The sequence below is a fragment of the Triplophysa dalaica genome, chromosome 24, assembly GCF_015846415.1.
Source record: "Triplophysa dalaica isolate WHDGS20190420 chromosome 24, ASM1584641v1, whole genome shotgun sequence".
Classification (NCBI taxonomy): domain Eukaryota; kingdom Metazoa; phylum Chordata; class Actinopteri; order Cypriniformes; family Nemacheilidae; genus Triplophysa; species Triplophysa dalaica.
In genome coordinates this window covers 15,166,501-15,184,829 of record NC_079565.1, presented here as the reverse complement: position 1 = coordinate 15,184,829, position 18,329 = coordinate 15,166,501, and the positions used below count along the sequence as shown (strand labels likewise).

Genomic DNA, 18,329 nt, shown 5'->3' with positions numbered 1-18,329 from the left:
TGAACATTTGTGAAGTTTTATCAAGCACCTGTTGTATCTAAAGATTGCTTGCAGTGTCTCTAGCTTGACTTTCACAAGGCTTGTAAGGAGTTCTCATCTCTTATCATACAAAACAATTATAAACATTGTAGTATAAGTCATCTCTCCCTTTCTCCCTCATGTATTGATTCATCACACAAACTAACGTTTGTGAAGATGGCTAGTTAGATACAATTTAATATGCCAACAGTCACAATATGACTTTCAGTTATGTTAATGATAACAAATATGCTTGTTTTATTAAAGACTTCGCAGTGGTTTTAAAAGTGGGGTGAGTTAAAGGCAGAAAGTATAATACACGGGCGAATAGTGTGCGCATTGCGACCCTGGAACACTAACGCGAGGAGTGGGGACCCCGCGTAAAGCATCGCATGAGCCTCGTCGGGCTCATTATCTGTAACACCTGCTGCAGCTGCACGAAGCTTCAGTAGCTTCAGGGGCAGGCTTACGATAACACTGATAGTGTAAATGCTGCCTTTAATGATCTCCTTCGGTTTCATATCTCCTGGTTGCACCAAAAGTCAGTGCGTCACACTATTCTGACAGAAACGATGTTATCATGTAACCTTGCGCTTTTTTAAGTGGGTATACGGAAATTCTTGATCTTTTCTAGTGGGTATATGGCGTATACCTGCGTATCACGTAGACTACACCACTGGTTTTAACCAGCCCAGGACCAACTTAAACCAGCTAAGGACCAGGGACCTCATTTATAACCGTTAGTATGCACAAAACATGCCCTGAAAGAGGAATAGGCCACTTCCCAAGCAAAAGATGGGATTTATAAAAACAAACTTGACTGAAAATTGTGCGCACCTGCACGCAAACTCTGACCCATGCGTACAGACATTTTATTATCATGAAGATTAAACCTGGAGAGTTATTTGCTGTCATGAATCTCGGGTGGAGACATGGCGTGAGAACCCAAGTTCAGGCAGGACTCAGACGAGATGGTAGGGGTATCAAAGGTATTTATTAACAAAGAACACTATAAACTGACAAAAAACCCACGAGGGGGAAAACAAAATAGGATAAATAATAAACTTTAACAAGGACAAGAACACTGACTAACTGCAGAACACAGTGTGAATAAACAGCTAAATAAATGTTGTTCAATACTGTTTATAATCATCAAATGTCAAAGTCTGGAAATACAGCCATTAAACTCTCGCACAATCGTTTCTCTTTATGTTCTCATTGTCAGTCTTAACTATGTTCATAACAAAACCTGAATGAAGAAACATTTGTCTTGTACAATGATATCTTCAAACTTTATCTCAGGTGAAGGGCACCGCTTACTAATGATGTGAATTTAATGAGGTGTTCATGATCAGTCTAAATGCTGTAAACATATAAATACTGCCTTTCTTTGGCTTTAACGTAATTATAATAATTATTAATATGGAATTCTCAGTGACTCTCTTGTGTGGCCCTTTGTGATTTTGTTACGGAGATAGAGGATATGATCAGGGTTTTACATATTTTTTAGTTATTGTTCTATGGTATCTGATAGCGGTTGAATCCGTAAATGGTTTACATCTATAATGGTGCGTGACATCAGACTTAACAAGTGGATTGGATGCAGAATTTTTAATATTTGAATAAGCATTCATGAGGTGCTTTGCATTGACTATTTATGGGTAAAAATGGGCGTGTACAGGGCAAGATATGAGGCTGATTCACGTACACACATGCGCAGGTAATCTGTGATTTGTAAAGGGAAAATTGCATGCAGGTGTGTGTACAAATTAAAATCTCAATTACTGTTTGTGTACGCCCTTTTCAGCATTCTGGCGTAAAATCACTTTTAGGAAGGTTTCTACACAGTTTTATAAATGATGCCCCAGCACAGGGCCAGCTTAAACCAGCACAAAAAAGCAAACCATCATCAAAACAAACCTAACCCTGCATATGCTGTTTTTTTCAACAGGACTTACTTGTTCTCAGTTTATTGTGCATGTAAACACACTCATCGATGCTTCATTCTTGTGTCACTCCTTCAGTATTCGTGTTACAACCAAAACCATCTTTCTAACAAACATTTATAAACAGTATTGCAAAGTTGTATTGTTTGCACTCTAGATGTGTGGTTCCATTTCAGTGTGACATGTACATTTACATGCTCTTGAGCAAAATAAACATTCTATATGCATTCTAGATATAAATTCTATTTTGCGCCTTTTCGTTTGTCAAGAGATGTTTTTGAAAAGTACATGTGCATATGCTCTGGGACTCCGGGGGAAATCTGAAAATGAAAGAAACAGGAAGGAATGAAACACTAGAAAACACAAATAGATAGTGTTCAGATGCCACTTTTTGTTCAGATGCCAAAACTTTTCATATTTTACTACCTTTAGACAAGTCACTTCTTCAGGTTTCCATTTACTCTGAGCTCTTGACTGTTCTTTCTTCATTATGCAAAAAAACATTTGTTTTGTAACTGAAAAAAATAACATTTATATTTGCAAAACTATGTTTTTGTCTTTAAAAGCTTTTTCTTACATTTTAGCATTTTCTTTTTAATAATGAGAAACATTTCACTGAATTGTTCAAAAACTTTTGACCAATAGTGTGATTATTTAAATATTTGTCTTAATATAATCCAATATAAATTTACCTTTTCCTCTCAGCAGCTGCAGTATGTGTCAGGTGTATCAGTGCAGTCACTGTTCAGTCTGACTGACGGAGGTTTTTGTACGACTCTTTATCACTGTGTCAACACATAGCCACTAGGAACGTGAAAACTCTGACAGTAATAATCTCCTGAATCTTCAGTCTGAACTCCACTGATGCTCAGAGTGAAATCTGTGTTTGATCCACTGCCACTGAATCTAGATGATACTCCAGACTGGAGGCTATTGGTGTTATATATGAGGAGTTTAGGAGCTTCTCCAGGTTTCTGTAAGTACCAGTGTAAGTAATTACTATACACTGCACTGCTGACTTTACACTTTATTTGAACACTTTGTCCTGGTTGAACTGCTGTTATTGATGGACTCTGAGTAACAGTGTACTCTCCTCTACACACTGAAAGAAACAACAAGAATGAAATATAAGACAACACTAAAACAAATGAAGATTTCACTCTTCAATGAATGAACAATCGTGATAAAAATGTTACTACACAAACCTTGAGCAAACACTGTGAGTGTCCAGATGAAGATGATGCTGAAAGTCATAGTTGTTCTTGTTGGTTTGTGTGATGCGGAAGATTGTGTTGTGTTGTGTTGTGTTGTGTTGTGTTGTCAGTCATGAAGTGTTAAACTCACAGCACTATAAACACTCTCAGAGCACTGAAGCACGTGATCACAATGCAAACTCACTCTCTACATTTACATCAACACACTTAAACACTGTTTTATCATTTAATATTAATTTCTGCACATTGGTTGTATTTTGTTTTCTTAGATTATGTGTTGAGATTATTGAACAAGTGTGTAATGATTTGTAATGGTGAATAGTTATTCATTATCTTGTGTATAATGTTTGTGTAAAATAAAAAACACAGAATATGGAGACACACAGGACAGCAGCTTTATGAAAGAGTGACAATAAAGTTACTTTGTAAATCTTTGGATGTTTTTTATCTTTGAATATAATAAATTGTTCACACTTTCAGATTTGAGAATATGAGAGTCAATTTTAAGGGTTAAAATTCAAACAAACTTGTAAATTAGTTTATATTATAGTTAAAGGGATAGTTCACCCCAAAATGTACAAATCACAAAAATAATCAAAATGAAATGAAATGTAATATGTATGATGTGTGAATGTGTGATAAAGTGTAAAGATGTGTTTGTGATGTGTTTATAGTGCAGTTACTGAAGCGTTCAGAGGTTTTTGTACAGTCGCTCTATTAGTTTGTATCACTGTGGTGGACTTTTGGCAGCGGCACCAGACTGGATGTTGGCAGTAAGTAAATTAATTCAATAATAATATTAATACAATAGATTACTGCATTTAAATATAAATATAAACTATTAAATATAAAATGAAATGACTGTTTTCGCATATTTATGTGGTTTAATAAATAACTTTGTGAACTAGTGCACTTTCATATTTTGAAACAAAAACTCTTGAGTTTTTTTTTCTACATAATAGATTTTGTTAAAGGGATAGTTCACCAAAAAATGAAAATTCTCTCATCATTTGCTCACCCTAATGTTGTTCCAAACCTGTATACATTTCTTTGTTCTACTAAACACAAAGGAAGGTATTTGGAAGAATGTCTGTAACCAAACCGATTTCATCCCCCATTCACTCCCATAGTATTTATTTTCCCTACTGTAGCAGTAAAGGGGGATGAGACTTGTTTGGTTAATGACATTTTTTAAAGTATATTCCTCTTTGTTCATCAGAACTATGAAATGTTTACAGGTTTGTAAAACCTCAGGGTGAGCAAATATTAACTTGATATTAATGTTTTGATGAACTATCCCTTTAAGGCTCGCAATCTTTCTTTTTAATCAATTAGTTTAGTCTGCAATATAAAATTATAAAAATTGCACTGGGAAAACAAAACATCAAATGAAAACTAATGTGTGTATAAAATGGTTTACACTTGTATTTATTTATTATATTTAATAAATAGTAAGTTATAAATTTTATAACCAATTATTTGTATCTTTATACATGACTAAATGAGTATATGTAAGGTAATATGTTTTCTACATTGATTTAACATTAGTTTAATTTTGAATGTAAAGTTGTTGTAAAAATTGTCAATTCTGTATAAACAATCAGATCAACATGGACGAAAGAGAAAATTTACATAAGACTATAACGTGAACGTATTTATCATTCTGGTCTTTTATGTTCATCATGTAGAGAGTGAAGTTGTTTGTTTCTCTCTGTGAGTTTGTGACTATTGTGTGTTTGTCAGGCTTCACTCCTCCTAAAGTGAGCGTCCTGCCGCCCTCCAGTGAAGAGATTTCCACAAAGAAAACAGCAACACTGATGTGTGTGCTCAACAAGGGTTTCCCCTCAGACTGGAGTGTGATGTGGAAGGTGGACGGGAGCAGCAGATCTCAGGACAGCAGTGTTGGGCTCCTGGAGAAGGACGGTCTGTACAGCTGGAGCAGCAGTCTGACTCTCTCTGAGCAGGAGTGGAGCTCAGTGCTCTCAGTGAGCTGTGAGGCCAAACACAAAGATCCCAGTCATACAGTCACTGGAGAATTCAGGAGAGATGATGAGTGTTCACACTAGACTCTCTCTCTCTCTCTCTCTCTCTCTCTCTCTCCTCTGACTTCTGTTCTCATCTGAGTCTCACTCATGTCTCACATGTGTTTCTACAGTCATTCTCTCTCTCATCTGACATCTGCTCTGCTTTGCACAAACAACACCACAAACCAGTGCATGTGTGCTTTATTCATTCACTGCTGATTGTGTTTCATTACAATTCATCAAATAAAATCATATTGAATCTTCATGACTTTGACTCATTTTGTGTTTTTAAAACAATTCATAAACTTCACTCAATTTCCAAACTTAACTGTGAAATAAAAACCCTTCTATGGTGATCATAGGAAATGCTATTTATTTTGAGACTTTGAACTATACATATCATTGTTATAATTGTGATTTGTTAATTATTGTTTTTGCAGTATAAACTTTAACATCAAACTCTTTAGTTAACTCAAAATTATTAGAACATATCACACTTTTAACACTTTCGCGCTTGTCATTCTTTCAAAACACGATCTCATGCTTTCATTCCACATTCCACATCATAATTATTTAAAAACAATATGTAATTAAATTATTTGGTTTCATCACCGAAACAACAGTAAGATCTTCTTTCATTTAACAGTCACTTCATTCAGCAGCAAACAATACAAGATACAGGTGTCACATCATCCTCAGTGCTGAATGAATGTAAAACTGTTCACACAGCAAACAAACTGGCAAAAGACATTTTAAACAATATACTGGTATGAAGAATCCAGGCTTGATGTTGCTCTGCTGTTATATCATTACAAGATTCATCCATGTGTTGAAGAAGAGTGACATGCTCATGTTGATGTTGATCATACAACTGTAATTTACAAAATATCAGAGAACAATCAGACCAGTTAAGGATCTATGAACATAATAGATAATTCATTAATTCAACATTAAGATCAGTTGAACTAAATGAGACAAATATATAAAACAGAATAATAAGAGATACAAATCAAAAGTTTGATCTTGATAACATTTTGCAAGCCAGTTACTGTTTGTAAACATGCTGAAATGTTTGAAAAAGTGTATTTTTGATTATCTGTTGTGTTGTGTTTTGTAACTTGCTTGTAAAAATATAACTATTTAAAGGATTAAAACTAATTTAATACAAAATACAATTGTTCTCATTTAAAGAAACTCTCGTCCCTCAGCAGCTGCAGTATGTGTCAGGTGTATCAGTGCAGTCACTGTTCAGTCTGACTGACGGAGGTTTTTGTACGACTCTTTATCACTGTGTCAACACACCACCACTGTGATAACTCTGACAGTAATAATCTCCTGAATCTTCAGTCTGAACTCCACTGATGCTCAGAGTAAAATCTGTGTTTGATCCACTGCCACTGAATCTAGATGATACTCCAGTGTAGAGGGTATTTATGTAATATATGAGGAGTTTAGGAGCTTCTCCAGGTTTCTGTAAGTACCAGTGTAAGACATTACTATACACTCCACTGCTGACTTTACAGTTTATTTGAACACTTTGTCCTGGTTGAACTGCTGTTATTGATGGACTCTGAGTAACAGTGTACTGTCCTCTACACTCTGAAAGAAACAACAAGAATGAAATATTAGACAACACTGAAACAAATGAAGATTTCACTCTTCAATGAATGAACAATCGTGATAAAAATGTTACTACACAAACCTTGAGCAAACACTGTGAGTGTCCAGATGAAGATGATGCTGAAAGTCATTGTTGTTCTTGTTGGTTTGTGTGTTGATGAAGATTGTGTTGTGTTATGTTGTCAGTCATGAATTGTTAAACTCACAGCACTATAAACACTCTCAGAGCACTGAAGCACGTGATCACAATGCAAAGAAGTGGGCAGGATTCTTCTGCTTCAGTCTAGTGCACTATAATTATTGAATGTACATAGACACTAAACTATAACAGCTGGACTCTTGAGGGGTCAGAGGTCACTGAAGGGGTTCACACCAGTGAAGAGAGTGAGCAGGACGGCCGATACAGCCGCAGTAGCATCCTGACCCTCAGCAAAGCACGCTGGGAAGAGAGAGGGGTGTATGTTTGTAGAGTCAAACAGTGCTCTAGTACTCAAGTCCAGACTCAGACGATTGTATGATGTCGGACTTGTCTTATATTCGTTGGTATTTGCACACGGACTTGTCTCGGACTTGATCATTGGTCTCGCCAAATATTCTAGTCGGTCTCGACCGAGTCCAGCAATATATGTTTTTCTTTTCTCCTTCAAAATAAAACTTTCATAAAGCATGCTTCTCTCAACGCATTACCAATTCTCAACTCAAGAATGAGATCCTCATGTGTTCATAACTCCGGTATTGGTTCAAGTCCTCTGGACTGACATGAACTGAATACAGTTTTGGGTAATATTAAGTGTTTATGGGAGACGCTTAACGCAAACAATTCAGGTGAACTGGTTCAACCGTTTCTCTTAAAGTGCAAATTGCAAGTAGATATTTTTAAATGAATATGTAACCTTGTATAAAAAATACCATATGAAAAGTTAATGCCGGATTTAAAATGTTTTTAAAAAATTTAAGGGTGCAAATTTTTAGAAGAAGTGACTGTTTCTTTTTTTTAACATTTTATCATTTGATGTCACGAGAGGGAGACTAGTGCGGCGCTTTGCCTTTGATCACTGCAGAGTATCTTGTATTCTTGTATTGTATATCTTGTATTCAGTTGGAGCGGTCGTGAGTGAGTATGTTTTGAATAGTTCTTTAATTTTAAATTTCATCGTCATAGTAAATGATTGTATTTGTAGAGGTTTCACAAACTCCTTCCTGTCAGGAAGTCGTGTCCACATGTTTTACTCGTTTTATCCCTGCTCTCTTGTATGCAGATCAGGCTCATAATTGTAAGGCAGTGGTCCATCATATGAATGTGAATAAACATTTATAATATTCTCCAAACTCTCATTGTTATCGCCATCCATTGTTTTCCTATTGTCTACATCGACCGCACTCACTCTCGTTACGTCACTTCTGGTTTGGAGGTTTTCATATGCGGAAAATAAAATTCTCTCAAAAAATGTCCCCAGAAGTCTAATTAGTGTATTTATGAGTATATTTTAAAGTAAATATAATTCCATTAAGTATTTTTGTATACATTTTCTTTCTTGGGGTTCTCCAACTTGCAATATGCACTTTAAAAGCAGAAACCGTCTCAAATGAATGATTCCTCCAAAGCATGAACTGAACAGCATTAATCATTCAACATGCACGATGTCAGCGAGCAGTAGCATAATAAAATTTGGTTACGTTCTGCTAACGTTTGTCTGCTAGCAGTGCAATCATATGATCCCTCCCTCTCGCGAATCATCATTAAGCCACGCCTCCTCCAAAACACATGAGCGCATACAAAGCCAAGAAGCTGTTTGATCGGTTCCAGTGAAGTCATGTCACATTCGCCAGTGAGAAACAGTTGTGATCGGTGCCTCTTCTTCAAGGAAAGCAGGAATTAAAAATACGTGCTCAGCGCTTCACCTGAACCTTTGTGCATCATGTAAAATGTACACACAACCTCGGGCCGAGGGCAGTAATTGGTCCAACGATTTTTGACCCTTTGCCTTTGACAGACGATATATAATTATAAAAATACCCATGTTTCGCTTTACCTATTGATTGCTATTTTGATTGACTTCCAACCAGCATGACAAAAACATTTTCTGGACAGGATTGCCTGCTCAGCCTTTAATACCATGTTTAAGAGTTAGAATTGCATTTGAGTATTTTTATAACTTTAGAAAGTAGGGCTTAAAGATAAGATTGATCATATTTTTATTGCCATTGCAATATGAACATGTTTTTTATCTTTATCCGCCACGAAATGTGCTTTAAAACGAGACGTGGGGCCTCTATTCGGCAGCTCCTCTATCTTACATGCACAAGCACGGGCAGGCGCACACACACAAACACACACAAGTGTTAAAAAGTTCCTTAAAAAAGTGGGGGTTCATATGTTCAAGAATGGGAACATATTCAAGTCTTTGCTGGTTATTTGTTACATTTTCTTTTAGTAGAATAGGATAGTTGCACTTCAATAAAACTTTGTGACTTTAGTGCTTTACCTAATGTAAATAAAATTACCTTATTTCAAGGTAAAATAAAAAAAAATGTTTTTTTGATCAAAACAAACAATAATGAGAATGATTATCTTATAATAGAAGATATGCTGTCTCTTGCATCACAAAAATTAAATAGTTAAGTATGTGGTCATGATTTTTTTGTCCCTGTCTTGACTGTCTCAATTGGACTCTATCTTGACTTGGACTCGAACCTCTTTGGACTTGGTCTTTACTCGGTCTTGGCTAGACCTGATCTTGGACTTGACAAGGGTGGACGTGACTACCGTCCTAGAGTAAAAAAAACAATAAACAAGATTCAGTTTCCTCAGTGCTCAGTGTCGTCCTCTTCTCTGCAGATCCCTGAAAACTCAACAGCGCTGCTCTGTCTGCTCAGCTCTTCCTCTCCACAGGGGGCGCTGGTGAGCTGGACACTTGACGGGTCAGAGGTCACTGAAGGGGTTCACACCAGTGAAGAGAGTGAGCAGGACGACCGATACAGCCGCAGTAGCATCCTGACCCTCAGCAAAGCACGCTGGGAAGAGAGAGGGGTGTATGTTTGTAGAGTCAGACACCATAAACAAGATTCACAATAGCGGCTGTGAGTCTTGATCAGTGTTGGTCAAGTTACTTCAATCTTTTAACTTTACAAAAAAAATTAAACTGCCTTGAAGAAAATTGTTGAACATTTCAATCTATTCTTTTTACCAAAACAGAAAATGCTGTTGCATCCCACTTTAAGGCTGTTAGTCCAGTCTCATTTTATGGCTACCCTGACAAGGCCCTGTGTCTTTTTGTTTTCTTTCGGAGTGAAACAGTGGTTATATCGCATCAGCAGAAGCTTCTCAAACCTCCTATCACACAGTTTTCAGGGAAGGCACCAATCCACCTAAACTGAACAGCCGTTCCACTGGTGCACTGGATGGAGTTGGAGTGTTGTATTTCATGTACATCTTTTTGAGGTTTGGAAACTGATTCAGAATCTCAAGCTCATACCCTGACCTTAAATAGTCAGTTACTTCCTTTTCTGCTGAGAAGCTTTCTGTGGGCTGGTTCTCAAAATCAAAAAAGTCAATTTCAGCTGGGATGGCTGCCAGTTGGGACACATTAGCATTGTCAGCTGCAGGAGCAGCTTTACGACACTCTGTTGTCAGAAGCTCCTTCAAATGCTCTCTCCTACACTCATCTCTCAGACATCGAAGTTTGAACTTGGGACAAGTGGCTGCAAGAAGTCCTTCTTGGCTATCCAGTACAGCATCAGAACGAATCTTGATGGCCTGTAAAATACGATATGATATAACAAAGATTATATTTATTTTACTATATAAATTGGATATTTTAACTATTTTGTGAGCTCTACTGACCTAAACCATATCATGTGCTATTAATACTGTATGAGAATTAATTTCAGTGGAGGTTGTTTGACCTCTTTATTTCATCTTCTATTGATGTTAAGATTAATATTCATGATTAATGATGATCAATATCCCTGATATTGAACAGGGGATGAATAATTGATCTTTCATTATATTCTATCATTTTGATAATTGTACTCACTGCTTAAAACAAACAAAGTGTAAGATCTGCCCACCATGAATGGTATAATAAATTCAACAAATCCTCCAAATCTATTATCAAATAATAATCTTACTGTAGTAGAGTAGGCGGGGCGAGACCGTGGTTCGAGTCCGGTGAGTAATTGTGAATTAGCGCCAGCTGTGCGCACACCGGCCTCGAATCACGTAGGAGATGGGAGCATATAAAAGGAACGAGCGACCGGACCGTCGAAGAGAGAGGACCGGGCCCGAACTTATGTTATGTTTGTATTTATATTTATGTTCATGTTTTGTTCGCCGGCGGTCGTCAGTGAGGGGCCGCCGGCTGTTATATTAATTTATTAAATGTATGAAATGTCTTCCGGTTCCCGCCTCCTTCCTTCCATTTTATTGAGATGTGTTACATTGGTGCCGAAACCCGGGAGGAAGGAGAGACATGCTGTCGGAGAGTCCTCGCCGCCGAATGGCCTCGCGGTGCCGGAGAGTTCGGGCAGCGCGGACGAAGGGCGTCCGCCAGTGGCTGCCCGAAGCGGTGGCTCTGGGGAAACGGAAGTGCACAGTGCGGCCACCGTCAAAACTTCGGTGGAACGGCGACCTTTGCTGCCGCGCCCCTGGGTCGAGGTGGGGTGGCTTTCGTCCAAGTGGGAGCGGGGGAGTTGCCGCCGTCCGCCAGAGGCCGGAGCCTGTGTCCGTCCCCCGAGGGGGAAGAGCAGGGGGAGGGGAACCCGCCCCGACTCCCGGATAAAGGAGGAGCCACCGCCGGCCGCCAGGGGGCGGACGGTCGAGCCGTCCACCGAAGCCCCAGGGCCACCGCAAGGCACCGCGAAGGAGAGTACTCCGGCTGGTTGAGGAACGAGCGGCAGCATGTCGGGAACCGGACTTTAATTTTTTTTTTCCTCTCTCCCCTCTCTCTTTCCGGTCGCTCCGAGGGCTCCCGTCTCCGTTGTCTCGTCTCGTCGCTGCATACCCCCCACCCCACCCCCCCCGAAGGAGGGGGAGGGAGCTTGCACAGTCGCGGGGGTACCCCCCGGCCTGTGAGGGGTGATGGGGGTATGTAGTAGAGTAGGCGGGGCGAGACCGTGGTTCGAGTCCGGTGAGTAATTGTGAATTAGCGCCAGCTGTGCGCACACCGGCCTCGAATCACGTAGGAGATAGGAGCATATAAAAGGAACGAGCGACCGGACCGTCGAAGAGAGAGGACCGGGCCCGAACTTATGTTATGTTTGTATTTATATTTATGTTCATGTTTTGTTCGCCGGCGGTCGTCAGTGAGGGGCCGCCGGCTGTTATATTAATTTATTAAATGTATGAAATGTCTTCCGGTTCCCGCCTCCTTCCTTCCATTTTATTGAGATTTGTTACACTTACCTTTACAATGACATCTGGAAGGCTGGCTGTCATTCTAGAGAGGTCATCTTTTAGGGCAAGTGTCTTTGACATCAGGCTTGTGAGTGTTGGTAGTAAAGCCCCATAGGTGCACTCATCCCCTTGTAAGATGTCCAGTGCAACGGTCAGGGGCTTCATCACACTGCAGTACTCTTGTGAGAATAGGTATTCCCTTTCATTAAGGCACTTGATTCCCAGTTTTACACACAGGGGATTCAGCTCATTCATCGGAATAGTGATGATTCTGGAAATGGCCTCGTACAGAGAATTCCACCTTGTGGATGTAGGTACCATTAGTTTCCTGCGGCTGACTTCCTCAACCTGTTCAGAGGCTAATGTTGATCGACTTGCTTTAGTCCAAAGAGCAGAGCATTTTTTAAAACTACTCCTATATACAGCCTTGGTGTTTGCACAGGAATTTAGATGTTTGTCAACATCGCTTGTTGAATTGAGGTTAATTGTGTGTGATGCACACCTGTAGTGTGGAGGGAGGCTAAACTGTCCATCACCAGATGCGGTTGAAAGAGCTTCTATGACATCTGTAACAGTCGGTTCCTCATCATCACCTTCTTCTTCATTTTCAGATTCAGACTCCAAATTACAGGGCTGACACACTCTGAATGCTTTGGTAAAATTAGATGCATTGTCAGTTACAGTCCATATGATGAATGGATTTCTTCAATCTCTGCTCCAATTACATCATAGGTGTGCCTGCCTTTAATTCTCTTACATGCTAGGGAGGCCGTATGTCCATTATGTTGTATTCTCTCTCAAGGTATCCTCCAAATGACTTTCTCTGCGGCAGCTTGACATCGTGTTTGGTCAGTATTTTTTCTACGATGCGTCGGAACGATTCAGAGTCAACAGTGGAAATTGGCAGCATGTCTTCGACAATATAGCCAGCGACGAGCTTCTTCAGCTCAGCGGCACTAAGTCCAGTCGCTTATAATTCTAATTTCACCTGTTTAGCAGGAGAGGGGCCATCGGAGGTTCGCCCGGTGGAATTGGATGTGGTAGTCGCAGTGGTCCTGTCAGTTGGAGGTTCGGGGTTTTTTCAGTGAGTTTCACATTCCTGTGCCGGCTTGCTAGGTGCTTGCTTAGATTTGAGGTGGAATTCTTTGCTGTAGATAAAAGTTTTCTTCCCACGCAGAGTGTACAGCGGACGCTGATGTTTTTGTCACCTTTTACCGAGTCAAACTCAAAGTAATGTCGGTACTACATTAAACGCTACATAGCCCTGCTCTCTCTCACGCTCCATTCTGTCTCTTGTTCAAAACTACACATGTTGGTGTTTACCACTGACGTCGCTGCGCTCAAACGTCATTGTCACTCACAAGTCACAACTCACAAGACAGTCTCACAAAACAAAATCACGGTTAAGTAACGCAGTAATGCAGCCTGCTTGCGGGAAAGTAACTGTAATCTAATTACTGTTTTTGCAATTTTAATCCCTTACTTTACTCGTTACTTGAAAAAAGTAATCGGATTACAGTAACGCGTTACTGACCATCAGTGGTGTTGATGAGTCGTATCTGAGTGTCAGACATCATTCATGAGTCTAGTGCAGCAGATCAATACTGAAAGAGAGCTCGTGTGTCAAACCACTGTGACATCTTTCAATGTGCTGTGTTTACTGAAACATTCAATAAAGCTTCTGAACATGTTACATTTGTGTCTAACAGCTTCATTCAGACAACAGAGAAAATCACATGTGTGTTTGTGCAGGAATGTCCTGTATCATGATTCTTAATAGTTTTAATAGTTGTGTAAAGGTTCATGTAGCAGTAAATGTGGAATGCAGGTGTTGTGTTGTGAACATGATCTCTGGAGACAGAGCTGTTCTATTCTGAGAACATCAGAGTCTCTTCATCCTGTCAATGCAAATGTGATTTTCAGCTCAACACTCTCAGTGTCACTGTTTGATTGGTTCAATCATCTGAACTGAAACGCACAAGTTTCACTTCTTTATTGTTAGTGGTTTTATTTTTATTAAAGTTCACACATTAATATTATGTTTAAAATTATACTGTGTGCTGTACATGCACTTCTCAGCATATATTGATACCATAAACCAAAAACACAATATATTTATTGCTATGTTATAAAGTTGTGGGTGCACATATATGATTGACATAAATCATGAATTTAACTGAAAGAATATTCTAATCAAAATATAAATGTATTTTTTCTCTTGACTGGTGTGAACACTGAACTCTCTGAACAAATGTTGTGATGATGAACAGCGGCTGTTTGTGCATCTGATCATAACGTTTATCTCATAAAGATCATTAGATATGTTGGTTACAAGAACACAAACAGAAAAGAACATCTTATATATATGAGTCAGTGTATGTTTTGCTGATAATATGTTTTTTTATGTTAAAATTCAACTTTCCTGTAGCACAGTGGTAAGAGCATGGCGTCATTAACGCCAAGGTTGTGGATTTGATCCCAGGTGAGTTCACATACTTAGAAATAATTGTATAGGATAATGGAATGTAAGTCACTTAAATGTTCATTATTAATAATGAGAATTTGACGCAAATAGATTAACTATCACCATGCTAAAATAATCTGATACTTCAGCAGTCAGTATGGATGTTAAAGTAACTTTTGATTATCTTCATAACTACAAATAAAATGAGTGATGCGTTATTAGTGATCAGTGTTGTGTGTGTGTGTGTGTGTGTGTGTTTGTGTGTGTGTTGTATGACCAGCTGCAGTATGTGTCAGGTGTATCAGTGCAGTCACTGTTCAGTCTGACTGACGGAGGTTTTTGTACGACTCTTTATCACTGTGTCAACACATACTTGCTATTAGGATAATGGAAACTCTGACAGTAATAATCTCCTGAATCTTCAGTCTGAACTCCACTGATGCTCAGAGTAAAATCTGTGTTTGATCCACTGCCACTGAATCTAGATGATACTCCAGAATGGAGTCTTGTTGCTCCATATATGAGGAGTTTAGGAGCTTCTCCAGGTTTCTGTAAGTACCAGTGTAATCTATTACCACCATACACTCCACTGCTGACTTTACAGTTTATTTGAACACTTTGTCCTGGTTGAACTGCTGTTATTGATGGACTCTGAGTAACAGTGTACTGTCCTCTACACTCTGAAAGAAACAACAAGAATGAAATATAAGACAACACTGAAACAAATGAAGATTTCACTCTTCAATGAATGAACAATCGTGATAAAAATGTTACTACACAAACCTTGAGCAAACACTGTGAGTGTCCAGATGAAGATGATGCTGAAAGTCATTGTTGTTCTTGTTGGTTTGTGTGTTGATGAAGATTGTGTTGTGTTGTGTTGTCAGTCATGAAGTGTTAAACTCACAGCACTATAAACACTCTCAGAGCACTGAAGCACGTGATCACAATGCAAACTCACTCTCTACATTTACATCAACACACTTAAACACTGTTTTATCATTTAATATTAATTTCTGCACATTGGTTGTAATTTGTTTTCTTAGATTATGTGTTGAGATTATTGAACAAGTGTGTAATGATTTGTAATGGTGAATAGTTATTCATTATTTTGTGAATAATGTTGGTGTAAAAAAAAAAAACACAGAATATGGAGATACACAGGACAGCAGCTTTATGAAAGAGTGACAATAAAGTTGCTTTGTAAATCTTTGGATGTTTTCATCTTTGAATATTAATAAATTGTTCACACTTTCAGGTTTGAGAATATGAGAGTCAATATTAAGGGTTAAAATTCAAACAAACTTGTAAATTTGTTTATATTATAGTTAAAGGGATAGTTCACCCCAAAATGTGAAAAATACAAAAATAAACAAAATTAAATTAAATGTAATGTCTATGATGTGTGAATGTGTGATAAATTGTAAAGATGTGTTTGTGATGTGTTTATAGTGCAGTTACTAAAGCGTTCAGAGGTTTTTGTACAGTCGCTCTATTAGTTTATATCACTGTGGTGGACTTTTGGCAGCGGCACCAGACTGGATGTTGGCAGTAAGTAAAAACATTCAATAATAATATTAATACAATAGATTTCTGCATTTAAATATAAATATAAACTATTAAATATAAAATGAAATGACTATTTTAACATATTTATGTGGTTTAATAAATAACTTTGTGTACTAGTGCACGTTCAACTTTTTAAACAAAAACTCTTGAGTTTTATTTTCTACATAATAGATTTTGTTAAAGCGATAGTTCACCAAAAAATGAAAATTCTCTCATCATTTGCTCACCCTCATGTTGTTCCAAATCTGTATGCATTTCTTTGTTCTACTAAACACAAAGGAAGGTATTTGGAAGAATGTCAGTAACCAAACCGATTTCATCCCCCATTGACTCCCATAGTATTTATTTTCCTTAATGTAGCCGTAAAGGGGGATGAGACTTGTTTGGTTACGGACATTTTTTAAAGTATATTCCTCTTTGTTCATCAGAACTAAGAAATGTTTACAGGTTTGGAAAACCTCAGGGTGAGCAAATATTAACTTGATATTAATGTTTTGATGAACTATCCCTTTAAGGCTCGCAATCTTTCTTTTTAATCAATTAGTTTAGTCTGCAATAAAAAATTATAAAAATTGCACTGGGAAAACAAAACATCAAATGAAAAGTAATGTGTGTATAAAATGGTTTACACTTGTATTTATTTATTATATTTAATAAATAGTAAGTTATAAATTTTATAACCAATTATTTGTATCTTTATACATGACTAAATGAGTATATGTAAGGTAATATGTTTTCTACATTGATTTAACATTAGTTTAATTTTGAATGTAAAGTTGTTGTAAAAATTGTCAATTCTGTATAAACAATCAGATCAACATGAACTAAAGAGAAAATTTACATAAGACTATAACGTGAACGTATTTATCATTCTGGTCTTTTATGTTCATCATGTAGAGAGTGAAGTTGTTTGTTTCTCTCTGTGAGTTTGTGACTATTGTGTGTTTGTCAGGCTTCACTCGTCCTACAGTGAGCGTCCTGCCGCCCTCCAGTGAAGAGATTTCCACAAAGAAAACAGCAACACTGATGTGTGTGCTCAACAAGGGTTTCCCCTCAGACTGGAGTGTGATGTGGAAGGTGGACGGGAGCAGCAGATCTCAGGACAGCAGTGTTGGGCTCCTGGAGAAGGACGGTCTGTACAGCTGGAGCAGCAGTCTGACTCTCTCTGAGCAGGAGTGGAGCTCAGTGCTCTCAGTGAGCTGTGAGGCCAAACACAAAGATCCCAGTCATACAGTCACTGGAGAATTCAGAAGAGATGATGAGTGTTCACACTAGACTCTCTCTCTCTCTCTCTCTCCTCTGACTTCTGTTCTCATCTGAGTCTCACTCATGTCTCACATGTGTTTCTACATTCATTCTCTCTCTCATCTGACATCTGCTCTGCTATTTACAAACAACACCACTAACCAGTGCATGTGTGCTTTATTCATTCACTGCTGATTGTGTTTCATCAAAATTCATCAAATAAAATCATATTGAATCTTCATGACTCATTTTGTCTTTTGTGACAGATCAGAACATCAGCTCTATATATTAAATAAACATCACTCAATGAACCATGAAAACACCTGCAGATGAAGTCAATTTCTAAACCAAACTGTCAAATGAATAACCACAAGTCACTTTCACTTGTTTGAGACGTTATTCATGAGTTGGTCTCATACACATCATACTGACCTCATGAATGTTTATCAACTCTTCACTCTGATATAAGACACATTGAGTGCGTTTGCATGGACAAAAACAACGGATATCTATATAAAACAACTCATAACAGAAACCTGTTTTCAAGTGTTTACATGCATTTCATTAAACCGGGTACACAGAAAAACAGGTTTACATGGAAGTTTGAGACTTGCCAGGTGTCATGATCCTGTTCTTCTAGTCAGATTGTTTTCCAGTTTTTTTCCAAGTTTATTTCTATAGCACATTTCATACACAAGGGCAAGTCAAGTGCTTTACATAAAATGATTGACAGAGAGAAACAAGAAGTATCATTAAAATGCAAATGATTTAAGATCACAAATACAGCATAAGATTTCAAAAAACAAAAAAACAGCTGTAAAATGTATAAAAATA

At 38.0% G+C, this 18,329-nt stretch overlaps 1 protein-coding gene and 2 gene segments (V, D, J or C); 1 reads left to right on the top strand and 2 right to left on the bottom strand.

Annotated features, from left to right (window-relative positions):
* Positions 1 to 2,746: 2,746 nt before the first annotated feature.
* Positions 2,747 to 6,953, bottom strand: LOC130414727 (uncharacterized). The gene is made up of 5 exons (XM_056740719.1): positions 6,905 to 6,953; positions 6,492 to 6,801; positions 5,029 to 5,168; positions 3,170 to 3,232; positions 2,747 to 3,066 (listed from the first exon to the last, which is right to left on the bottom strand). The coding sequence occupies exons 1-5, from the start codon at positions 6,951 to 6,953 to the stop codon at positions 2,747 to 2,749; spliced, it is 882 nt and encodes a 293-aa protein (XP_056596697.1).
* An 8,054-nt stretch (positions 6,954 to 15,007) lies between these two features.
* Positions 15,008 to 15,525, bottom strand: LOC130414085 (Ig kappa chain V region K29-213-like). The segment is given in 2 exon segments: positions 15,008 to 15,361; positions 15,465 to 15,525. Coding segments are annotated over 2 exon segments (375 nt in total).
* A 424-nt stretch (positions 15,526 to 15,949) lies between these two features.
* On the top strand, positions 15,950 to 17,665 carry LOC130414726 (immunoglobulin kappa constant-like). The segment is given in 3 exon segments: positions 15,950 to 15,955; positions 16,181 to 16,232; positions 17,203 to 17,665. Coding segments are annotated over 3 exon segments (381 nt in total).
* The last annotated feature ends 664 nt before the right edge of the window (positions 17,666 to 18,329 follow it).